Source organism: Trichogramma pretiosum, unplaced genomic scaffold (genome assembly GCF_000599845.2).
Source record: "Trichogramma pretiosum strain Unisexual culture from Peru unplaced genomic scaffold, Tpre_2.0 scaffold12, whole genome shotgun sequence".
Lineage (NCBI taxonomy): Eukaryota > Metazoa > Arthropoda > Insecta > Hymenoptera > Trichogrammatidae > Trichogramma > Trichogramma pretiosum.
Window position 1 is genome coordinate 2089588 of NW_019641690.1, and position 26604 is coordinate 2116191.

The following is a 26604-nucleotide window of genomic DNA, read 5'->3' on the forward strand; positions in this document are numbered from 1 at the left end:
ATATTTAATCCCGGTGATTCTTTTTGCCGCGCGTAATCCCTTCATCGTCGCGTGCGCGCGTCCACGCGTGCGCAGCGTCGGAGGATAATTATTGAAAATCCATGATAAGCCACATATACAGCGAGAAGTATAAGAAAAATAACTTGACTTTCCGCGCGCCCGTGCGCTTATATGCAAGCGAGTCGTATTTATGCGCCGTAAACCGGCGCCTCGTATACCTATACACACGCGCGCGCACACATTGTATAATCGTAAAAAAAGCAAATTTCCTTCTTTGCGAAATCCGTAAAACCAATGCTTTAATCGGCCACCCAATGATATAGCTTATCGATACTTTCCTCTTCTTATTACGGCAAAAAAAATCCTTTCGTGCGCATATACACGGCGGTGGCGGCGACGGCGCGCGCCATCAAAAGCCGCATATTATTATATATAGGCTCTTCTAGCCTCTCTCATAAGTATCGAGTACGAGAAGAGAAAATGAAAAAAAATTTAACCCTTCTCTCTCTCTCTCTCTCTCTATTCTCTCTTGCTCACTCACCCGTATAGCCCTCTATATACCTCCCCGTATATAGGTATTATATACGGAGGACTTTTATGCGTTCGCGTAATGGCTTTTATCGACGACGCGTTGCGCGTACTCACACATACACATACACACACCGGCACGCATATACGCCTTATTAACGATATAACCCTGCTCTTTTGCTCTCGAGCCGATGTGCCCGGCTACGTACTATAACAGCCGTGGCGTGTGCGGCGTACGGACGCACGCGCGGCGCGTGAGATTCGATTTTTCATGATGCAATATTTGCTGCCCCTCGCACGTGCCAAAAGGTAAATCATTATATCGATAATACGGGAAGAAAACTTTTTTTACCCAGCGGTGAAGTTTTGCGAAATGATGCTTTTCATTTGGGCGTGCTTTTCGACGCGTGTAGTGTTATATTTGAAAATTTGACGCGCGATCAGATGTTCTATGAGATTTTCGATGAAATGAAGATTGATGGTTATTCAGAGCGTGCGCAGAAATGTGCATAGTGAAGTATCTACTCATTGTTAAAATAAGCGCCAAATAGCTTGAGACACGTGTACGTTGGGTTATAAGAAAATAATATACAAGCTGTATGTTACGGGCTGTAGATACATTTCCACACTTGTATTTATATACCTATTGATAATATGCAATTCTATTTTTTCTAGACATTACAATACATTTATACATGAATTTTAGTTGCGTGAGGCAAGTTTACACATTTTCTGGTGTACTACCGCGCATTAGTGCGTTAAAACTTTGACTTGGCCTACACACGTCCATCCTGCGCCACAGTTTTTATATTTACATGATGAATTTTATGTAGTCAATTACAGACCAAAATCAATATTTACATAATAACGAACTCGTCATTTTTTAAATAATACTTAAACTTGGCAAAGTTAATTATTGTTAATACAATACAATAATTGCATCATCAAATAAAATGTTTGTTACATTAAAAACTTGAATTCTCTCTAATATTGAGTGACTGCCTAACACTGTGTGAGAGATCAAACTTTGTCTCTATATAAATGACTTTTGACAATTCGCACAATCACACAACTCAGGCTTCAAATTAAGACTTGTTGCTTTTTTGCAACCATCACTGACATAACCCTTTTGGTTTTTATAAAATTTCTTTCGAAATACATTTTGTTTTTCGAAGTATCTTTGTTCGTCGTGATCAGTTATGCTGTGGTTGGTCAAGTTGTGTTCTGTTGTACATACTTCTGGACGAACGTTACAAATATTTTCGATTTGTTCTTCGTAAACTATTTTTTAGTCTTCCTTCACAATATCCTGCTCTGAAAATACTCTCTGACTCGCGTTGCACTCATAGTCTTTTCGTCCTTCGTGAACCATTTCGCAATGATCTGTCGAATGATGATTGGCTCCAAACGCTTCTTGGCTTCCGTGGATTTTTTTTTGATGAATTGACAGAGACTTATTCGTAGTGAACCTTTTCTGGCACTCCTTGCATTCGTAGTCTTTTCGCCCTTCATGAACTATTTTTTTGTGTTGCTTCATATGGTTCCGCTGTGTAAAATTTTTTTTACACACATCACATTCGTAGTCTTTTCCTCCTTCATGAAAAGTATTGAGATGAACTGTTACGTTCTGTTTTGTAGTAAACTTTTTTTGACACACGTCACAAACGTAGTCTCTTCTCCCTTCATGAATAGTTCTCAGATGAAATTGTAAGATCTGTTTTGTAGTATACACTTTTTGGCACACGTCACACACGTAGTCTTTACGTCCTTCGTGAACAGCTTCTTTGTGTTGCTTCACGTGGCCCTGTTGTTTAAAATTTTTTTGACACACTTCACATTCGTAGTCTCTTCGTCCTTCGTGAACAGTTTTGCGATGAATTTTTAAGTCCTGATTTGATGAAAACGTTTTTTGACACACCTCGCAGACATAGTTTTTTCGTCCTTCGTGAACTATTTGTTGGTGTTTCTTCAAATAGCTTCGATCAGAAAATGCTTTTTGACACACATTGCATACATAGTCTTTTCGTCCTTCGTGAACTATTTGTTGGTGTTTCTTCAAATAGCTTCGCTCAGAAAATGATTTTTGACACACATCGCAAACGTAGTCTCTTCTCCCTTCGTGAACAGATTTGCGATGAACTCTTAATTTCGGATTGGTTGCAAACTTTTTTTGACACACATCACATTCGAAGTCTTTTCGCCCTTCATGAACAGTTTTTTTGTGTTGCTTCACGTGGCCCTGTTGTTTAAATTTTTGTTGACACACATCACATTCGTAGTCTCTTCGCCCTTCGTGAACTGTTTTTTGGTGTTTCTTCAAATAGCTCCAATTAGAAAATTCTTTTTGACAAACGTCGCATACATAGTCTTTTCGTCCTTCGTGAATTGTTTTGTAGTGTCGTTTCATATGACTCTTCCGTGCAAACGTTTTTTTACACACGTCGCATTCGTATTTGTTATATCCTTCGTGAACTGATCTTTGGTGTACCTTCAAATTGTCCACACGTGAAAACGCTCTTTGACACACTTCGCATTCGTAGTCTCTTCGTTTTTCGTGAACTGTTTTTTGGTGTTTCTTCAAATAGCTCCAATTAGAAAATTCTTTTTGACAAACGTCGCATACATAGTCTTTTCGTCCTTCGTGAATTGTTTTGTAGTGTCGTTTCATATGACTCTTCCGTGCAAACGTTTTTTTACACACGTCGCATTCGTATTTGTTATATCCTTCGTGAACTGATCTTTGGTGTTCCTTCAAATGGCCCAAACTTGCAAACGCTTTTTGGCACACATCACAACCGTAGTACTTTTGCTCTTCGTGAACAATTTTATAGTGTCTCGCTAAATTGTTCCAAGAAGGAAATATTCCTTGACACACGACACATACGTAGTCCTTTTTTCCCTTATAAACATTTTTTTCAAAATATGTTACATCTAACACTCTCGCAAAGGTCTTTTTGCACACATTGCTTGAATAATTTTTTCTTCCCTGGTGATCTAATTTTATTTGTGCATCCAAATCATCTTTTCTTTTTAATGTTTCTGGTCGCAAGTCGCAAGAAGAATGATTTTCTTTGAGCTTATCCATTATTGCTGTTCTTCAATTTCAATTAAAAAATATTTTACAACTTCCTCAACAACTGGATATTTGAAAAAATTTCGTGACTGTCCTGTTAAAAGGTTATAATATTTGAAATGAACATCTCACAACTGAATTTTCTTAACTGATTTCAAAATATCCTATTCATGTTTTCGTTTGTTAGAAGTGTCTGTGTTTGTTTATATTGGAAATCAGAATCTATTGAATTGAAAATTGTGTCGTCTGCTAACAGCTATTGTGTACATAATATTAATACCACATTATGTCTTTGCTACAGAAAAATAAATTAAACCCCATATGAATACACGAACTTGGTTATAAAATATTTTTTAACATTAGTAGGAATATCTAAGAGTGTTTGGTTGCAGCTCAATTAATATCGAGTTGTAGTTTTCTCTAGACTTTCAGTTGTAATCTCGGTTATAACGAACGCGAAGGGTGTATTTCCTTTCTCTCTTCATACTGTACGACTTCCTTTTTTTACAATCTAAGTAAATATGTTTTAACAATTTAACAATTAAATTCATTAATTTTTTTATATTTTCTTGCTCAAACTTTCAATGAACTATCGATGATTACTAATGTAATCAATCTAAATGCGTTATGCTTGCGACACCAGTTTTTGAATATTTGTAACAAAATAAAATCATGATACACTTTTCACTCGCATTCGCAGAATCGACTATTTCTATCGGATTTTTTTCCCCGCACGTCGCGTGTGGCATATTATCACGTTCGAGCCCTGGATCAATTTATTATTTTTATCCCCTTTTCTTATCAATAAACTGCACGCGCGGCATGCCGCGCAACACAGTGTATACACAGCATCTTCGTAACTCTGTGTGGCACGAGACGTGGTCTAGCATGTAAAAGTCCTCTCGCATGCGGCGGCGATGTCTCGATCTCCTCTATACTCATCGACGCGCCCACTCATATATATACACTCTCGCGCACAGCAGTGTGCATTATTATACCTATCGTCCTATCGTCGAGTATACGGTGCCTCGCCTTGTGCAATGCATGCGCGCATACACATATATATTCGATTTACGATCCTCTTCGCGTAGCACCCAACTGTATACTCACGCACGAGGGCGCGAGACTTTCACGCCTAGTGAAAAATTTAGGCAAACTCGTGCAGCGATCGACGCGTTAAATTTTATCGTCGGTTTCGCGCGATCGTTTTTGGCGTGTACATAAATATATCTAAGATCGTAACTTTTCAAGTCGTCGTACGCAGCTCGTTCGAACTGCAGTTATAGTTTCGGTCACCTCTCGCGTAGGCGTGCGCGCCCGAGCGCGACACATAAAAAATATCTCGGGACCGCCGCGGCGCGCACAGAATACCAAAGCCCTTTCGCGCACGCGCGCGCGCGAGCTTACTCGTATTTATTATTATATATTATGCATGAGTCGATACGTATACCCACACACACGATGCACTTAATGTAACAATAATGGAGAGCGACGTTTGAGCTCGAGACTTACGCTAGGTACGTTTAGTATATTAAATTTACCGCACGTATATGCGCCATACATGCATGCATATAAGCGCGTGCATTACAGCGTACGTAGAGAGGTAGTAGCAGCGACTTATATATACTTTATAATATATACGTACGATACGCAAAGAATCGATATTAGGATGGCTTATATTATGCGCGCAGCAGCTGACTGCACACACGTATGCTACGTGTGGGATACGTACACGTAATCCTCCGCATAATGTGTGTATATAGATTAGACTTTTTGTACTTTGCTTCCGGAGAGTAGAGGTAAAACGTCTATTTATATACATGATATGTGACGAAGGGCCACGTGGCTCTATCCGAGCGGGTAACTTTGTGTTTTTTTCCCTCTCTCTCAGCTGAGCTATTATAGTTCCACCGTTCCCGCGTAATTCAGTATTTTTTTTCATAAGAAAACAACGATGTTGCTCGTAGCAAATCATATACGTTCGACTTTTGATCCGTGCGAAACATAAAAAGAGCCGCGAATTCGTGTTTATCTCTATAATTACTCGCACAAATTTTGGGACAGCTCGTGTGGAAGGTACGGCAGCGGCTCTCGAATCTGCGAAGCGGATGTGCACGACGATGCGCGTCGACTGTATCTCGCAACTTTAAAGCGCCGCACGGGGGGGGGGGGGCTACTCGTGAAACTGCAAACGCGCGTGTCACGAATTGACGTGGAAATCCGCGTGTATGGAGGAATCTATCCGTGTGCGCAAGCCTGTCCAGTGGAACGCTCGAAACGAGTACTTAGACACCTGTAAGGAATAGAGACGCCGCCGAGCTGTCTCTACACGTACATACATTACGAGTTTCTAATGATTCAAGGCTCGCACGTCAATTTAAAGGCATCGATTCTTCGGTTAAACGAATCGATATCATATACAGTAATTGATGATTTTATTGCGCCGCATTCAAGCAAAATTTAATACCACATCGGTATATAACAACTTCTGTATATAAAGCAAACTCATTTACATGTTTTTCTTTCTGTTGCAGGTTAGTACAATCGAAGCAATCAATAAGCATCCTCAATCTTCGTAAGTTGATTTTTTTCTTGTGTACACTCCATTATATACCTATGTACCTGTACGCATGCTGCAGTCGCTACTCGAGCATTTCAATTCGATTTTCTCAAACGTAACTGAAAGAATAAAAAAAAACAACAACAACAGTAGCAGCATGTCGTGTACACTCGGAGCTCTTTTATACTACACACACTCGCACACTCACACACACATACTTACATACGTATACGTTTTTACTTTAGCGCAGTGATATACTTCTTTAAGCCCGTGGCCTGTGCTGCGTATTATATGGACTGGAGAAGCGGCGCATGCTGCAGCGCAGCAGCAGCGTCTCCCGAAGGATTAGACGAAGCGCGCTTCCGCCCTGAAAATTGCCAATATCCGGCTTGGTTACCGGGGCCCACTGCTTCTACTGCTGCTGCGCTCTCTGTGTATAACTCTCTCTCTCTTGAGCTGTATACGATATATATACGCAAACTTGTGTCTATATAACTATTCTTTCGGTAGTTGTATACACTCACACATATCGAATCCGAAACTAAACCTCGAGTCCACCAAGCTCTATATTGCTCTCGAGCGGCGATCGAGTAGATGCTCGCGATTTATAGAGTTTGAATTTGTTGTGTAAAAACAAAAACAAAAACTAGAGATCTGCATACACGCGGGGAAGTGGCGTGGAAGTGGCCCCCGAGTAAAAACCGCACGCAACATCCATATAGTTTAATTTGTTCTTGGCCGAGCGAGTACATAAAACCTACTCCATATATAGTTGCGTGTATTATACATTCGCAATAAGTGATCGTGCGCTGTTCTGCGCGCACTCGAGCTTTCGTATCGATCCCCGACTTCTCGCGAAAGAAAAAGAATTGGCTCGTATATTATATACATCTAGGTGCACACACGCGTTTTCCAGTTATAGCGCTCGGCGCGATTCAAAATTTATCGGCCGCCCCAGACGTGCCCGATGCGCGTCTACCCGTAATCACGCGTGCGCTAAATTTCACGATTATACGTATTAGAGAGATATATATAACAATCGTATAAAATGATATCGACTTTCGACTTATAATATTAATTCCATACGATACCGAGAATCAAGCTACGAGTGCTCTGCGTGTGCGTCGTGCTCCGATTTTTTTTGTCTTATCCCCACCATCCGCTCCACCCTTTAATTGGGACCGGTATATATCGTTGCGATTGAATTTTTTATAAACACACAATCGCGTAAAATGCGACGGAGAGAAAGAGAGAGAGAGAGAGAGAGAGCGTGCAGAATGTACCCAGCGGGCACATCGATTCGATAAGTCATTGTGACATTGCGTTAGGCTTCCTCTCTCGTTCACCGTTGTCGTCGCCGCCGCCGCAAGTCGCAGTTCATCGAGCGTTACTAATACTGATGTCATAATTGCAGCACGACCATTATGCTCCGCGCTCGCGGTAGACTGCACGCTGCTCCGCACGCGTACAATATATAACGAATATAATATATAAATAACGGTTCGACGCTGTATATCGCGCCTTCGAGTTGTACGTCGAGTAGTACGTGCAATAAAGTGTGTCTTTGTACCAATATACAAGTGGTACGTACGCCGTACTTAACTGCAAGTACGATAGAACGTAGCTATACGTATAGTGGTGCATAGGCCGGCGCGACACTGGATTCCGGAGGTCGGTAATTGATATTTATAGTCTTGTCGTCGTTGTTACTGGCAATCAACAGAATGTGTAATAACTTTTAGATCATTTCTTGCTCTCGTATACATACTCACTCCCTCTTTCTCTTTCTCTCTAGGCTTCGAAACGGTCATTGAAGCGTGTCGAAAAACTACTGCTCTCTCTTTTTCTCTCTCTCTTTCTCATTTACGAGATCAATACAACGCGTGCACTATTCTTGTATTATACATAATAATGCCGAACTGCTATTTGTTAATCATTTCTCCGTACGTATCGTTGATTTCGGATCCGTCTGAATCTCGCCACTTCTTTCTTTCTCTCCCTTTTCACCATGCCTGTCGCTTTCTTGATACTTTTCGCGAGCAATTTTCACAGATCTTCTTTATATTCGAGCCATGTACATAATACTTTTGCGGAGCTTTATAAGTGTTTCTTCCTTTTCTTCTTCTGCTGCCGCTGCCATTGCTGCTGCTGCTCTCTCGCTCATACCCTCGGCCTGGCCGCGCGCACAGCACAGCACAGATATTAAGCCCAAAGAGAGTCGACGAGCTGTGTGTGTACGTGTATATGCGTTTCATATATATACTTCATATAATAGCGAGGGCGGCCTCGTGCGCATATACACACAACGTGAAGAGCATCAAGAGAGCTCATGCCTCGGGCACTGTACTGCTAGCTGCTGCTGCTGTTGCTGCTGTTGCTGCTGCTGCTGCTGCTCGTGACGCATTGAGAATATCGCGCTACGCCGCTGGCAATAAAGGCGAAATTCCGCTCGCGCAGTATTATTCTCTGTTGACTTAGGACGTAAATATCGGTGGTGCGCGGTGTACCCCCAGTGTGACTTAATATCTCTCTTTTCCTAGTCTCTCGTTTGGCATTATCCGCGCGTGCAGCAGTACCTCGACGGCGACGACGACGACGTCTATACCTTTTTTTGGACGACGCGATTACGTGACGATTTTTCCGCCTGGCGTCCAAATTATTATTTTTGTTTTTTGAAGTGAAGATGTTTGGTAGGCTATGGTGTCTTGCGATGAGTTGTATATTTGTGAGAATTAAATTTAACGTGTCATATTTCGTTTAGAGTTTTTTGATACCATCAACAGATGGCGTATTAAAAAGTCGCAAGTGGCGAAATATTTTTCGATCAGTATATATACTGTTACTTACTAATGTAACATACACTTAATGTTGCTATTATTAATTTTTTATACAATTAGAAATTTTTGGACACTGTAGAATTCATGACTTAAATGCGTACTAAAATAGAACCCTTGCAGCTCTTAAATTAAAGCTATGATTATCAGTTTTGTCACCGGATGAAAATGCGGAACTTTTCGCGCTTTTTCTAGCAGGAGCTTCTTCTTCTGAAGATTTGAGGAAACATTTTGGGTTTCCGATTGTATACCTTCATTCTGGTTATTATAATGTCACCACCTTTTGGCCCCACGAAACTTATCGCCAATTTCAGAGTCACGTTTTTGAAGATACTGTTAGTATCTTGCAGTATATAGATCACTAGCCAAGGAGCGGGGAGCTCTCGGCTCCATATGGTTAACGTTTCTGTAATTTCCTTTGACGCCGAAGAGGCGCTCGCGCAGGGAGAGCGAGAGAGCAGCATCGACGACAAGAACGATGGTTATCTCTGTCTTTCGAGATGAAATTACAGCACGAATAAAGACCATCATCGGAATGATTTTGGGATAGAAAGAGAGTGAGAGAACAGCAACAACAAAAAAAAGTAAATACGCGTTCATCGGGGACCCCCTTTCCTCTCGTCGACTTTTATATACGCGCTATCTTTAATGGCGCGGTCAAGAGCTGAGTGTGGAAATTGAGAGTTCGTAGAAGGGATTGCTGTGGCGCGTCTTTCTCTCTCGCTCGGCCAGGATCGAGACACACACATACACACACACACACTCACACTGGGACTTCGCCTCGGAATCAGATCTTTGAGAAACAGGTTCTCCTCCTCGTGTGCTCATATACGAGAAGGCAGCTCGATACGGTGCACCGGCACCACTCGCGAGGATTTATATCACGAGCTGATAATATTTTCGTTCGGAAGCGACTCGTGCGCGCCTCTCGTCCTTACTTTTGACTTTTATTTTTGCATGATAACAGTTCCGCGTCGACAGCAAATTTACTCCCCCTTCGATCCTCACGAGAGCACAGCTTATATAGTCATTTCAACAAAGACAAAAAAAAGGATAAGGGATTTTAATCGCAGTTCTGCGTGCGCATTTTATAAAAAGCAAAGAGAACTGAGTAATTATTTGCAAAATCTATTAAGCCTCGAGAGATTGATCAACCGCGAAATGCACTTTAAATACCGCTGCACACACACGCGCATTCGAGTCCAGGAATTTTTGCAATGCCGATGGACTCGCAAGGTGAAAAAGGAGTATCGGCGATCCTCTACCCAAATAAGTAAAAACCTATTAACTCGAGATCTTATACCGAGCGAGTGCGAGAAGAGAGTGAGAAAATTGAATAAAAAGAAGCTTTAACTTATCCCTTCTTGTATGTGCTGCGAGAGAGCTAACTCTTGACCATGTTGCGCACTGCACTGCACTGCGCTTCGCTGTTACTTTCTATATAGAGACCATCTGTCGAGATAGAAGGCACGAGAGGCAAAAGGCCATTGGACCTTCGAGAGACCGACGTATATATAGTAGCTGCGCTCGGCCGCGTGTATATGTATATACGTAGTATATACAGTTTGTAGACGAGGTAAATTGGTTTTCTCTTAAGGATGTGCCGTTATTGCACCCTGTGTGTCGCTGTGTGTGTGTGCGCGCGTGTCATAAACGAACGTAATTTTTTTCTCTTCGAATAGTACACACACGCTGGAGCTCGATGCAGATCGGCGCAATTCGTGGAGGCTTAATTATCCTCTCGTGTTTCTCAACCCGACGTAACTCACGAATTATCGACTTATGAAATAAGGGTTCCAGGGTCAATATTCATCATGCAGATCGCTTCTGTATAGCCGATCGTAGCCAAGAGTTGTGAACCAACATCAACAGAATAGAAGTAACAGCAGCAGTAACGATACATACAGCGTTAAAACGGATGGCAGCCAAACAGTGCGATTTGTGCAGCTTGATTATCGACCTCAATTTCGCGCTCGGAAACTAAGTGGATTGCTTATACGTACATGCTATATGCAGAGAGAGAGAGAGAGAGAGAGAGAGAGAGAGAGACACGCATGTATACATACGAGCGTATAATATAAGCACGAGCGCAAATTCTTTTTTCTCGTATCTCGCCATCCTCTCCTCACTCGCTTAAACCCGCGAGCATTGCTTCTCTCGTGCGAGCCCATAGATCGATATAATCTTTTTTCTTCGCTCGCTTGGGTATACGTGCGCGTAACACATGTGTGTGTATGTGTGCGTATAAGCGCGAATTTGCGTGTGTTATTCCGAGATAAAGCAAAAGCGAGAGGGTACGGTTAATAGATCGGATTTTCACTCGACGCGGGTGCTGATCTTGTGCTACTGCTGCCGCTGTGGTACAGAAAAATCAGAGAATCGGTTTCCTCGACGGCAGCCGTTTTTCCTTCCCGCAGCAGCAGTCGTAGCGGCAGCGAGGGAGTTTTCCCTACACGCTATATACCTACACACACACGAATAAAGAAAGGGGGTGCAAGAGGGCGTTTTTTTTACGAGGATGCATTGCCGAGTTTTAGAATCATGAGAGCTTGCGCGCGCCTAGCAGAAAAGAAGAGAGAAAGCAGGAAAAAAAAAGAGGAAAGTAAGGAGCAGAAGAACAAGAGAGATTGGTTGGCTGGGTGTTTTTTGCACTTGATTGCATTGCTACGGCTATAAGGTTTAATGGACCGAGCTCACTTTTCGGTTGCTTATTGAAAAGCCTCCCGTGAATAAATGCGGATGAAATACGTTTCGTATCATCGCTTTTCCGCGCGCATTAATATCGCGGTCGTGAGAGTCGAATTAATTGCGATCTATGATCAATCTAAAGATTTTATTGTATATGAAATTGATCGATTGAATTTTCTTTGTTTTCTATAAGAACAAATTGAAGTAAAGTAAATAATTTAATGAGAAAATAAATAAAAAATTTAAATAATATCGGTGTGGAAATTTGAATGATACTCATTAAAACCACATCTTTGATATATTACAATATTAAATATAAAAAGTCAGTGACACCTTTTTATTAAGGAGGATAATGTTGAAATCATAACAAATAGTCATATATTTATGCTAGTTTTTACATTAAGTTTGGTATAAAAATTTTAATGCTGCATAGCAAAAATTATTCCATGGTATTTTACTTACAGGATGATGAAAAATATTACAGTTCTACAAAGAGTTAAATTTACTATGTTTTATAGTACAATTTTGCGCAGTCTGTGAGTTCGTTGTTTTCTATTGTAGGTGGTCTATTATAAATGAGGACTTGAGAAACTGCAATTTGTCAATTTCTGAAGTAGCAATGCATACTCAAACAATAAGCTTTATAGTTAGCTCATTAACACTAGATGTCGTATCACTAACTCCCAAGTGGTCAAATTCCATATGGCTGATAAATAAGAAGAATAAAATAGAACGATGAACGACGTGTTCTAGAATATATAATCTTAAAAAATAATAAGTACGATAGTGGGTAGTCAATTTACTACGAGAACTCTTCCTTTACTAAAATAACCAGAGTACCTAGGTGTCACCTCTGAATAGATTTTACAACGATTTTTTCTGTAAATTCAATTAATATTACTGGACTAGTCATTGTTTAGTCGATGTTGAATAAAAACATTCAAAATGAGCCTTTAAAAATACAATGATTTTATCTCTAGAAACAGATAGTTTTTGCTACTATGAGAGTCTCTCTCTATAACGCAATCAATTTGTACTCTTGCGGATCGAGCAAACTGAATTTCTGCAATAACAACGGCAACTGCACAGAAATGTTCTCTCTCCCTCCCTCCCTCCCTCCTTCTCTCCGAGGTGATGCGTATATTTCATACATACAACGTACATATTGCTTCTTCGCATTTCTCTCGATGTACCGCACATATGCGGAGCTGAGCTCGGCGCAGCACCTGATGCATATCAATTGACATTAAAAACAACGCACACACTTGCTCTTGTGCTGCGCGCTCATATGCATATGCGCCTCGGCAGTCGTACACGCATAGCATACACACATATATACACAGCGATGCATAATGTTGTACATGATTTTGTGTCTGCCGAGCGAGCATGAGCGCGCAGAGCAGCGGAGATACGAGAGAATAAGAAAGAAAAATACATTATACGCTCGTGCGGTGGGCATAGTATATAGTTCTGCTGTTGCTGTTGCTGCTGCTTCTGCTGGTATGCAGAAGCAATGTACATATATACGTGTGTTCGCGCGAACGTGTGTATGTATGGATGTACGCGCAGTTGTTGTTGTTAAAACAACACGTGTGAGCGCAGCAGCAGCAGCAGCTCGTCTGTGAATACATACGTGTGTGCCCGAGTTATATGCTGACTACTCACGTATAGATTGCCCTAATGCCATGGCAAACTGCGCAACGCAGCGAGTTTCGCGTTTGCGAGCTAATTACCAATTCCTGCGATCGACTGATAATAGTCAGAACTTTCGGAGCAAGTATTGATATTATGATTACAGAAGCAAAAGTAATAATAAGGTCATATATAAGGTTTTCTTTTCACACATTGCTCATGTCAGTTTATTCTTTGTATAAATATTATGGTTTAATTGGGGAGTGAACCTTGCAAGTATAAGCACGCAATCCTAATATTTAATTATAACATTTGCATCGTGATCAACAACCAGCTCATTTTCATATTTTCTTCTTTTTAAGGCAACGCATGTAAGTAGCAGAAAATCAGAAACAAACTGCATTTGTGAGATGATCTGATATTATTGCTGCTGCTGTTTTGCCTTGCGGCTTGAAAAAGGCCTTGAAAATTATGCTCCTCTTTCGCTTCTGCTTTGTATGCATACAGATATATATGACAGAAAAAACCGGTGTGCACATCTATTTATTCTGCATTTATGAATCATTCGCGAAACGATTATTAAGAATGGAATATACGCAAACTAATTATTGATTAAAATTACTTTTGCATGGAATTATTTATTCCTTATTCGCACATGCGCGCACATTTCTAATTCGTAATTAAACATTTTTCGTCCACACTGCACGTGAAAATGAACGAAAAAAATAAAGCACGTTTTGAGAGCGACGAAACGATAAAAAAAACAAAAACCGAATGGTAGACGAGAGGAATTCAAGCACCGGTATGTGCCGCAAAGCGAATTAAGCTTTTTCCTAAGGATAATATTGAGAAGTTTATTGGCGAAGTTTGAAGGATGCCGAGCGAACGCGCACTCGGCGCAATCTTCGATTTCCCAGAAACGATGGCGACAGATGCGTCGCAAAGAAACCCGCGTAGCGCGCGCGAGACGACGACGACGACGAGCCGAGGGACCCAGAGCCACGAAGATGATGCGATTAATTGTGTTTATTTTTCGCGATGATAATCGAATACAAGATCGAAAACACGCGCGCGAGCGCAAAGGCAAAAACGAACCAACGAAAAAAAAAGAGAAGAAGAATCGCGAGCGAATACTCGACGTTTAATTTTCTCTTTCGAGGTACGCGCAACAACGTCGAAAAAAAGAGGGAAAAAAGTGTATATGGTAGCGATGCAGCGAAAGTAGCGCATATAATACACGTGTACAACCGAAACACATATAGATAAGCGCAGGAATACACACACATACACACGCAATTTGTACGCCATACAGTACGAACGCGAATGCGGCGATTATGTATATGTGTAACGTACGCGGAATAACACGACGACGATATAAAGTCATTTAGGTTTCGAGCGCGTACAGGCCAATTATCGGCGCGCACGTACAAACGAGAGGATCATTATTACAATTATTTGTACGTTCATTAGATTATTTATATTAGTAATTCGCTGCGTTGCTGCCGTGTGTATGTGTGTATTTGAACGCGCTTGAACGCGGAGCCGAGAGAGATGCACACCGCAGCATGCGCCAGAGAGAGGGAGATATTTAAATCGCGTGTAATGCTACCGTGCCTGCACCGAAGCTCGGTAGTAGCAATAATATGACACTCAAGGTTGTTGCATCCTATTAGCACTTCAACGCTGTTTTTTCTTTCCTCTCCGTCTCTCTCTCTCTCTCTCTCTCTCTCTCCCAGTCCTTTCGAATATATTTATATGTTATATGCGAATACGTTTTCAGAGATAATGTGCTGCTAATAGACATTCTCTTTCTGGTAGCCGTCTGTTTTTAGAAGCTCTTATTTTTGGAGAATGAAAAAAATTGAACGAAAAAGCAAAACATTGCGAGTTGCAGATGGTAAAAAAAATGTTTTATTTTATATCATTATGACAGTGTATTCGCTGCAGTGGTCCTTTGAAGAGACATCGCGCATAATTGAAATTGTTGAAAGAAGTCAGGCCATGAGAGCGTGAGCCAAGACAATAATAAAAAGTAAAACGGGCTGCTCGAAAGACGACGACGACGAACGACAACGCGACGATTTCGGCTGGGCGATATAAAAAAATAAAAATAAAAGAGACGTATATAAAAGGAAGAGGCAGGCAATAAGCTATAAAAGAGAACATAAGTTGATTATATAGCGATTCGAGATGGAGCGAGACAGAGAGAGAGAGAAGAGGTGCGGTAGTACACGAGAATACGTACAAGATAATTTTTGCTCGCACGCACAATATTATTCACCCGAAGACGTTGTATTGTATCGTTCCTTCGGAGTTTTCGTCTCGGTTTTATTGCACCCGCGATCACGAAACGTATGTACGTACGAAATCGAGATCGGATATCATTGGCATGGCGAACCACACGCTCGAGTGCTTTTATTAAAATTACATATTTATGTACGATATAATTTTTTCCCCCTTTTTTCGAATCGTTAATAAAAACGTGTGCGTGTTCTTCCTCTTTTTTTGTCCATCTCTTTCTCGCATGTACAGGCGAATAACACCGTGGTACATGTGCTGCGCGTTCAGCTGCAGAAGAAGCGCAGCAGCAGCAACAGCAGCATCAGCATCAGAAGCCTTTTGTGCTTAACGAATGAGCGATCGGCTCTTTTGATATAAATCGCGAGGAGCCGCGCGCGCGAGAGCAGCTAGTGATCGTTCAAAGATGCAAATCCCCCCAAGGGAGAGAAAGAGAGAGAGAGCGCCAAGTATAAGTCGAGTTGTTGCTAGCAGCAGTAGTAGTTGCGCGAAATACGATGCCACGACGCAACGTTACTTCTTCCTTTTTTTTCGAAGAGATAGATCGCTCGTTGATTCGATCTTGCAACGATAAGAAGGTATATATTTAGAAGGCGAGATGAGACTTTTGTGACTGTTTTTTTTCTCCGCCCATCACGATGAGTGGTGATAATTTTTTTTTTTTTTCATTTCTTATCCTCTATCAAATTTGATATTTAATAATGAATACATTTGGGTTCAGAAATAACAATCATTTGTGTTTCGTCACGACTGCCTGACGGGATATCGAAGCCCATAAAAAACCTGGGGCTCGGGGATTGAGATGTTTCCATTGTTGCTGATAAAAGCACTTATATTGCCAGGCGCGCGCGAGCAGCACCGGATGGAGTTGTATAACCATGGAGCATATTTATGAATCAGTTTTCGCATTAAAAAAACAAAACAATAACAACAACACATCGAGCCGAGGTTTTGATTTACAATTCACGATCGCCCCCGCAGCCCCCCGCGCGATCGTACGTTAACGTTTTTAGAAAATAATGACGTCTAGAAGATTGGACTGAATTTAATACCTCGATGCAAACACCGATCTTTTTTAATTTTTGCTCGTGTTCTCTTATCGATTTCACGCGCGCGCGCGCCGGTATCGGTCATTGTGCTTATCGGTGTGACTCAACGCGCTGAGCTGCATTCGCCCGAATGGAATTCAATGTTTTTTATCGCATATCGACGCGCGCTGACACTCTCGCGCAGCGCAACGACAATAATATACACCGAGTCGGACGAGCTATATCGCATTTCACATGCTCGCTGTGTACTACATTCGCCCTGATAATGTGCAGTCATAATTATTATATTACATACGCGTGCTCGCGGAAATCGAGGTTACGACAAAAGCTTCGGGCTCGTACGCGCGTTTCCGCCCACACAGTTGTTTATTTTTCACAAACGGGACGCAAGTTCAAGTTCGCGCTCTGACTCGTGGCGGCGCCAAGTTTTTGCACTCTCTCGTGTCCCGAATAATATCCTACTTACTTCTGCTAATTGCACTTCGAGTACATCCTGGATGATATTTAATTTTTTTTCCTCTCTCTCTCGTTTACGCTAGATCCCTTTCGCTTTTCAGTAATAAGCACAAGAGAGCCGACCTATGCCGAGCATATTACGTACATAGCTCGAGCTCCTGCGGCACACGCGCGTGCGTGTATAGCTTACGCATTATGAGGGGTAACTTTTTGCCGCGAGAAAGATTATTGAGTTACGCGATACAATGTGTGTCTCTTTCCGTAATCCCTTTGAGATCGTATACACGTACGTGCTAGTATGCACGCTCGTCGAGCTAGACTCAGACCATGCGATATCGTTAAGATTCGTTAATTTTAATGATTTTATATCACGGGCGAGAGTATTCGGCGAGGATGGCATTATCAAAGATCAAAGGAAACTATGATACACTTTTTATTTTACGGTTCTGTATATTACTTGCGCAAGGTCGCGCGCGTGTCTGTACATTTCTCTCTATGTTTGTACCGCACGCGTGTCCATACATCAAATGCAATTATATATCATGCTCACTCGCAGCAGTGCTCACTCGGTGAAATAAGTCATGATATTGCGCAAAAAAAAAAATAAAGACACAATATCAGGGAGATTTCTGCGCTTGAAAATTGAACAGCACACACTCACGTACGTAGTATACGTATTATGTATCGGGATCGCAAAATCAAGGCTAAAGAGCTCTCAGCTGCGTCGATATTTATGTATAATTGGCTGCTCTCTGCCTTTCTATTATTTGCATTTTCCGAGCTCTTGCACTCGAACGAACAATAAACTCGCTGAATTTATAGATATATTCGTTATCGATTGCTTGAGAGCTTTGCTCAGTTGCGACGTCGGCGGTGGTGGCCTGCACATACACGCGGTACACGCGAGGCGGCCTGTCGTGATATTTCTTAGAAAAAGACGCGATTTTCTTTCGCGTTTTATATTATATCGACGAAATATAAAGGAAAATTTTGCATCGCCCCGAGCAGTGCATAAAACGATATTAAATTTAATTATATCATTTAATCGGTACACGCGGGGTTCTGCGCGAGAGGTCCTGTGCGTGTGCGATGTAAACCTCGATTGTTTACAACTTCATCGGCCGTAAAGTTGATAATAATATGCTCTCGCGCGCCCGAGTCCGCGAGAGTTCGGATGGTGTATACGTTATACACAAATGGCTATTCATTAAAATGCAATGCCGCGCAGAGAGAAAGAGAAAGAGAGAAAACCGGAATCACGATTGCATTATAACAATCGGCTTTTCGGTCGCGGCGCGCGTTAGCGCGTACGGACCTGGAAAATATACACTACTTCATAATATATAATATATCCTATGCTCATAATTTAAAGCGCTAATATTATCTCTTTGTACGTGCGACGAGACGCGAAAACACATACATAGCGATCCGCGCGGTGCACGTCACACACGCACCTTTCGGCTCCGACCGGTGTGTGTATGTGTATGTGCCGGTGCAATTACAGACGACGCGATAATCGCTTTGTCTTTTCCTCATAGTCGTCGTCGTCGTCGTCGACGTCACCGTGGCGCGTTCGAGCTTTATAAACGATTATATGATGATGGTAAGCATATATGCTTATACGCGAGCGTCGCGGCGCGAGAAGCGAATAATTGGAATTAGGATAATATTATTGCGGGCACTGCGGCCAGCTGTGCCGAGCTAGCTCGAGCTATTTACCCTATAGCTTTGTTCTAGCCTCTCTCTCTCTCTCTCCCTCTCGCATGAAAATGGGCAAATAGTAGTAAACTCGCGTGCTTATGTGGATAGGTATATGCATGCTCTCTGCCTAGAAAACCAGAGAGAGAGAGAGAGAGAGAGTCAATTCGAGCGTGCGGATTGCCAATTAGTTATTCTCCGTGAGGCTGACCTTTCTTCCTCTCGGAGTCGCTGTAGAAAGAGGTACACCATTATACCGAGGAGAATATTAAAGTAAGATGAGAGTGAGAGCGAGAGAGGGAAGGGGCTTTTATTGTACGCATACGTATGTAAATGTATAATTGCTTAAAGTGCTCTGTAATTGTCGCGAGGATGACGAGCTTACGTACGCGTGGTTTGGAACCTATTATACCGTATGTATACGCGTGTGCATACGCGTCTTGTATGGAATATCATTTTCGAACTCGTGCATATATGGAGAGAGAGAAAAGGTTAATTTCTTGCCAAGGATGGAAGGCACGAAGCTTTGTGTATCAAGACCAAGATTGCTTTTATTATTTTAATTTTATATCGCGTACGTTTAGTATTCGTGCGCACCACGATGGTCGTTCTTTATACATGAGAATTTTGGTCCAGCTGATTGGCCCATAAGCGCGCGTATACATGTGCTGCTGTATGTATGATTTATTAGCGCGCGGCATTTTCAGAGCGACAAAAAATAAGCCGTACGAAGCAAGATAAAGAAAAACAAGCCGTATAAGCACGGCACAACAAGTGCGCGCGAGGAAGAGATCGCGCCGCAGTACAATGCCACCAGCCTCGACGGAGAGAGAGTCGGCCTTTGGAGAATTTAATTACGACGAATTTGCGGCTAATAAATACTTTTCTCTGTCTCCACCAGCGCACTACCCTTCGAGAGCAGGCGCATATAAGTTTTTGTCGAACTCGAGAGAGCCTCCCATGTGTGCGCATGTGTGTATGTGCAGTTTGTACGATATGTATGTGCGTATACACGGCGCCTCGCATTTGTGTGATTTACAGCTTCTAATAAAACGGTCAAATTTATATTTGGTTTTCCAGTTTGCACCGGGCTGCGTCCAGCACTGAAACAGACGTACATGCACACGTACACTCACACATCGCACATATCGCCGCAGAGGTCCGAGTTGAAAGATTGATGGACTTTAATTTGAAAGGCGCCATGTAAAAAAGCTTATTCGAAATTGAGAGGTATCACACGTATAAATGACAAACGATCGTTTTTCGAACTTTATGGCGCGCTCGCGCTTCAAGTACACGCGCGCCCGTCCGCCGATATATATACGCATATATCTCGAGTAATGAATGTATCGAGGAAGCGCTTGTCGTTTGTGCTGCGTATACGTTGACGCGAAAGGGTTTTTGGGGTGGCGCGAACGTCATTTTTTTTAAATTGAAGTGTATAATACGATAATAATCAATTTGCGTGTGTATGAATTCGATTGCGAAGCGCGATGAAATGTTTTGTTACTATATACGACTCGTTGGACGTTTATGTTTGTATGAGCAGCAGCTGTCGTCATTAGCTATATATTGCTTATATATTTTTTCTCATTTTTAGACAAACCTTTTTACTAACGAGAATCAATTTTCCACCGATCGTAAAACAAAAGCCATCATCTACTCACGCACGCGAGTCTGTCTTAAGTATAGTTATGGTATTATTTCCATTTAAGCTCTCACTTATCCATTAACCTTTTTCCTCTCCTCGTTCAATTTTTATCATCAATTTCGCTTAATTGCCTCGTCTTGCCCGCCGTACTGCCATAACTTCGCTACTTCTCCCGCTGCTGGTGCCGCTGTTGCCGCCGCTCAACCCTCGCGTTTTCAATTTTATTTTCCATTTTTTTTTGCCCTCTTTCCTCGGAACATCCGTAATAAAATATATATATATAAATTTCTTCGATTTCATCGCTTCTTCGTTTCGTTCCTCGGCCAATATTTATGATTGGACCGGGTCTCTGTTTCTCTCTCTATATTTGAACCAAACGCTCAACGCACGTGTGTGTGTTTTCTGTTCGCAGGATGATGGAGGGTGGTGAGCCGATGGGGAGGCGGCAAGTCACCACTGCTACCGCTGCCCCGAGGAGGTACAACATGCTGTTCCTGATTTTGCTGCTGCTGCCACTGCTGCGACAGGCCAGAGCTAAAGGTAAGTGTCTCCGTAAATAATAATAATTATTTTTCTTTTTTTCTTGTTTCTTCCAACTCGCTCGAGACTCACGACGTTTCAACCGAGCCAGAAGAACCAGGAGATAATATTATATATAAAAATTAACCGTTTTTAATTGTGGTCGGGTAAATTCTTCCATCTCTCTCGAGAGAGAAAAAAAACAACAACTCGAGAATTTATATATAACAGGGAGAGCCTTGCCGGCGCGCGCTCGAGCACTTCTTGACACAGAACTATACTATGCGCTGCTGCGAGTATTATGTATGGGTATATGCTCCAGAAAGTACACGAGGTGCACAGTTGCATATATATCGCACCTCGCTCGGCTTCGCTCCGCGACACATATCCATATGTATATAATACGTAGTGGCACATGTACGACACTCCAAAGCCTCGCGCTCACTCGTCTGTGTGCTGCATCATGTGTGTGCGCTCAGCACTGTTTCGCGTATACAAAGTACAGGTACAGAGCCGTGCGCGCTCGCGCAAAAGTGAAGTGCCGCGAGGGCTCTTCTCTCCCCGCGCGTCTGCGTGCATGTGCTGCTGCTGCTGTATAGTAGTTGTGTAGTATACGCTTCGTCTTCTCCTTCTTCTCTCGCTCTCTCGCTCGCGGAGCTGCTTCGCGCCGATCCTCGTGTAACTCGGCGATGCTGTGTATATGCACGGTAGGCAGAGAAGCAGTGCTCGAGGGAGTCGAATGTAATTGCGCGTGCGTTAAGAGCAGCAGCAGCAGCGCACGGGTTGAGGATGAGAAAGAAAGAGAGAGAGATTAACTCGTGAGACTTACCTCGCACAGCAGCAGCAGCAACTCTTTTGGCCTTTAATGAGGCGCTTTCGAATATAAGAAGTAGCTGATGCTGATGTTGCTGCTGTTACTGCTGTTACTGCCTGCGAGCGTGGGCAGGAGAGGAGGTTTTTCTTCCCTTTCTTATTTTTTCTTTTTTTTCTACTATATAAAAATCTTACCGTTGGATTATCGTGCGCGATATGTGTGTACGCGCGTGCAGCAGCCGCACTTTAACTGCGAAGCTGCCTCCGAGACTTTTGCGTATATAACCCGCGCGCGAGATATATCCGCCTGCATTCCTGACCAAAGTTCCGCTTGTCGTTACTGCTGCTGCTGCTGTTGCTGTTGCTGCTGTAGGAGAATCGATTTGCTTTCATTTCAATTTCGCGCGAAGCAGACTTTTGACTCGCTCTTTATCTTTTATTCTCTTTTCTCTTTGCTTGGGTTACTCAAACAAATGAAATATATTACGGTTATCGTCATTTTCACCCTATTAGAGGGACATATATAGGTATATATTGTGTGTACATGTAAGATCGGGCGACGTCGAAGGGAGCAACTATATAACCGTTTTTAGTAATTCATTTTATGTCGCTCGGCGTTCTGTATGTATAGGACCCCACTTGCACTTGCCAAGCCACAGCAGCAGTAGCAAAAGCAGCAGCAGCAGCAGCAGCAGCGTCAGCCCATGGCACCTATATCGATCGACTATTATACAATTTCTTCCACCCTCTTTGGCTAAAAACTCGATGCTACGGACTGTGCGTGTGTATGTGTGCAGCTCAGCGGCGTAGCTCTCTGAATGCGCGGCGCGTTTCACAATGAAAATAGGCGCGCGTATCGAGTTACTTTACAACAAAAAAGCTCTCTCTCTCTCTCTCTCTCTCTCTCTCTCTCTCTCTCTCTCTCTCCATTATTTTTTATTCTCGTTTGTTTACACATTCGCGTATACAAGTAATATTCATGATTTTTGAATGCAAATGTAACCTGAATGCATTTCTATGTACACGAGCGCGTTCGCGCGCGCTTCAAGCTTGCAACAATACATCGTTGTTTTCGTTATATCGAGATATATATATTAATTCGGAAAGTTATTTAATTCCGCGTCTATATAATAGCTATAACCGAATGCGCGAGCACGAGCGAGCTTCTCGAAATATTAAAAAAAAAAAAAAAAAATTATCCTAGCCACGTGAAAGCTTTTGGCAGTCCGGTGTACGCACTTTTTCAATATGCGCAAAATTTACGTGCATACGTAGGAACATTTATTTATACGTTTATAAAATAACGTGTGTATACCGGTGCACTTGTATGTACACAAATGCAGAGAATTTTTTATAAACAATTCGCTTTTATTTGCGCACGTGGTCGCGCGCGCACTCGGATCACTGAGGTATTATTTGAAACCAAGATTCCGTGAATTCTTTGTGGGCTCGCGTGGCCTATGTTTGTACTTGTGTGTATGTGTGTGCCCGGAAAAAACAAAAGAAATAGCGCAAAATGCAGAGCACTCGCAGGAGCAGGAGCAAGAGGAAGAGGGTTGCAATACCCTGTATAATGGCACGGCTATGTGTATAAACGAAAGAGCAGGAGAGAGCGAGTCGGTGTACAGAATGAAGAATGCTTGTTTCAGTATATCGGAAATCGGATTTATTTTCCAGCCAAGTATTTTTCGCCTCCATCCGAGCAGCAGCAGCAGCGGCGGCGGTGGCGGCAGCCTCTCCACTACTATACATACACTAGCGAGGGTATTATTGTTTCCGGTATTAAAACAAAACACCGATTCGATCTATGCGCACGCCGACGCCGCTGCCGCTGCCGAGTCAAAAGTATTGTTTTAGCGAAGGCTCGTTTTTGCAAAATTATGCAGAGTAATCGCGTAAAAATAAAATGCCCCGAAGTTTTCGCATTTTTTCTCCCTCCTCCTTTATAATACCTCGAGCGCACCGGCGTCGTCTGTATTTTGCCGATTTTACACGGTACACGCCCGCGAGCTCGTGCGTATGTGGGGATCTCTATGTGTGTGCACGTGCGATTCCATTTTGAATTGCTGCAGCGCATCAGAGAGAAATAATAATAATAAAATCACGGAAGTTTTAATAAAATATATAGATCATTCGGATATTTATAAAAATACTTTACTCATTTAGTTGCGTGAATTGCTTACGCCTCCTATCGGTAACCTATGTGAAACTCGCAGCATACAATAAATTGTAAAGTGATTCATTCCTCGAAAAAGATCGATTCCGATCTTATACTAATATTGTACACATTTTGTTGCGCGATTTTCTTACGCCTCCTATCGGCAGCCGATGTAAAACGCACAGCATACAACAGACGGAGTATAAACTATTACGTTCCGCAGTGCTGCTCTATCAACTGCTATCGGGACGCATACGAACTGCTCATTATATCAAATCATTATAGACAAATTCTTGTGTAGCTTGGAAAAACACTTTACTTTACCTGCAAGCATAAGAGAGACATAATCTCGAAGATTTTTCCCCTTGTATTGTGCACCAATGAACGAAACGTGTTAGCGCAGCAGTAGCAGCAGTTCGTTAGCATCTCGCGCAAACCCATTGCAATATCGAATATTCACCGGCGAAACTAATGAAATTAGCCACTACCACCACCACCATTCATGCAATAATAGCCCCGTGTGCAGCACACGACTGCACCGAGAAGTGCATGGTGCAGTACCAGCAGCAGCCGAAGCGAAATTATTAAGACACGCACGCGGCAGATCAATCCTGCAGCGCCTATACAGTGTCAGTCGGGAATCCATTAAAGGCAGCAGTCGCGGGGCTGCAACGACTGCTGCTGCGCACACATTGCACACACACACAGACCGATGCAGTCACTAAAGAGGAGATGCATCGGATCCTGCAAAATATGTAGTAGTATAACAATTAATCCCTATATCTATTATATAGATGTGCATGTGCGGCAGAGTCGGCGCGTCGTTAACGATGCCAGCTCGTCGCTGCCTCTGCCGCCACCGTCGCTGACGATCCACGTGCTGCTGCTGCAATATGCGGCGTATAACGAGCCTCGTAATATCAAATTCCGAGCAATATTCATCAATACGTTACACGACGAGCTCTCTCGTTCTCTCTCTCTCTCTCGCTCTCTGCATTACGCTTCGTCTGCTGCTCCAACGCGCGCCCAGCTATATACAACGCCGTCGAGCGCTTCCATATGAATTGTGTACTGCGCGCACGTTCCAAGACAATCGGATAAATCAGTTGTAATTATTCGTATACTCCGTCGCTCTCGCGGTTATGTATATTCCGAGAGATGAGCTTCTGCGCGAGTTCAACCGTGTGTTAATTATAACTACTCGCCTCTCGCGTACAGTACGTAAATACGAAGCTTTTTTCCCTTTCTTTTTTTATAGCTCTTCATCAGTCGTGCAATCGTTGACTTCGACTCCCTGCGCGAGACGTCTCGCTGGATTTTTCATCGCATGCGCAGCGCAGTGTTTGTTTTTCCGATGTCTTGTACACTGCAGTATACAAGCGGGCTATTTTCATTTTGTTAGTTTGCAGCGCTGTACGTACGTGTATATTTCCTATGTTTGTGTGTGTATTTATACGCGTGTGTTTGCCGAGCTCTTCCTCGTCAAAGGGTATCGATTTGACTTTCTCGGACCGTCTGTCTGTATCCCTCACTGCACGCAAATCTCGCCCTTAAATTATAATGCGCGATGAGCCAAGCTGATTGTCGTTAATTTCTTTGCGATTTTGAACTCTGAAACACATTACGTGCGCGCTTATTTTAGATTGCTTCGTTGATCTTTCTTTGTGTGCATTGAACATTTTATTCTCGAGTGAGCACAGATTGAAGAGAAGTCAGTGCAGACAGAACTTTCATTGTTTTTTTAACGCTGTTCATGTTTAAATAATTTCAATCCCTTCACCTCTTTTAAAATGTCTGCAAAAAAATCCGTGTACCCCTATTCTATTACTGATATTTATTTTAATATTCTACATATTTCGTTGCGCGCATTGCTTACGCCGCCTACCGGTAGCCTAAGCGAAACACACATCGGACACAAATACGTAAACAGACTAGTAAACACGTCTTAAACGTATTTGACACTTTGCGATCTAATCTTGCAGTATCGCACATAACACACACATGAACCCACTTATCTGCTCGGAAAATTCGTAAGGCAATAACGATACGTGGGCTCCAAACGCGAACGAGCCTCGTTGATATTCCCGCCCATGCACACAGTAGACGTCCTTGCATTCTACGTGATAACGAAAAAAATACGTCCCATCTCGTTTGTAATACATCAAGTATTTGCTTCATTCGGACTCCGTGGTTCAACGAAGAGATCATTCATCCGTAAAGAAAAGGTCACGAGCATATTTCAAAAGTAAAATACGTACGATAGGTCAGAAATTACTGAATTTCATATACGGCACAATGCCCAAAACGCACTCATTTTACGCTGTTCGATAATTTTCACCCACACGAGCCATCCTTCACCCCTTCGCGACCAGACTCTCAAGATTATACTTGGTTTTATATGAAAAAAAAGAGGAAAGAAAGAAAAAAACCGAATGAATGAGTTAGACCAACGGCGGTGTATATAACGGTGAAAAGCTGCTCTCCTTTTCCTCCTCCTCCTCTTCTGCACATCGTCGCATTCATGAAGAATACGGTTTTTTTTTCTTTTTTTTTGGCACTACACGCGCGGGACTAACATGCGCGCGCGACGATCTCGTCGACCTATATGCATGCGTTTCAATCCATCGCGCGGCGCGCGAGCCCGAGC

General features: G+C 42.5%; 2 protein-coding genes across 2 annotated transcripts in view; one reads left to right on the forward strand and one right to left on the reverse strand.

The window, feature by feature from the left end:
- The window catches only part of LOC106655313, a 190647-nt gene that overhangs the window by 14917 nt on the left and 149126 nt on the right, over positions 1-26604 (forward strand). Inside the window, exon 2 of the mRNA XM_014375639.2 lies at positions 20880-21007. Within this exon, the coding sequence (XP_014231125.1) occupies positions 20881-21007 (127 nt within the window). The 5' untranslated portion in view covers position 20880. The remainder of the gene's footprint in view (positions 1-20879; positions 21008-26604) is intronic.
- On the reverse strand, positions 1138-3725 carry LOC106655374 (zinc finger protein 658B-like). Its single transcript, XM_023461864.1, has one exon. It carries the CDS (start codon positions 3611-3613, stop codon positions 1817-1819), a length of 1797 nt encoding a protein of 598 aa, XP_023317632.1. The 5' UTR covers positions 3614-3725; the 3' UTR covers positions 1138-1816.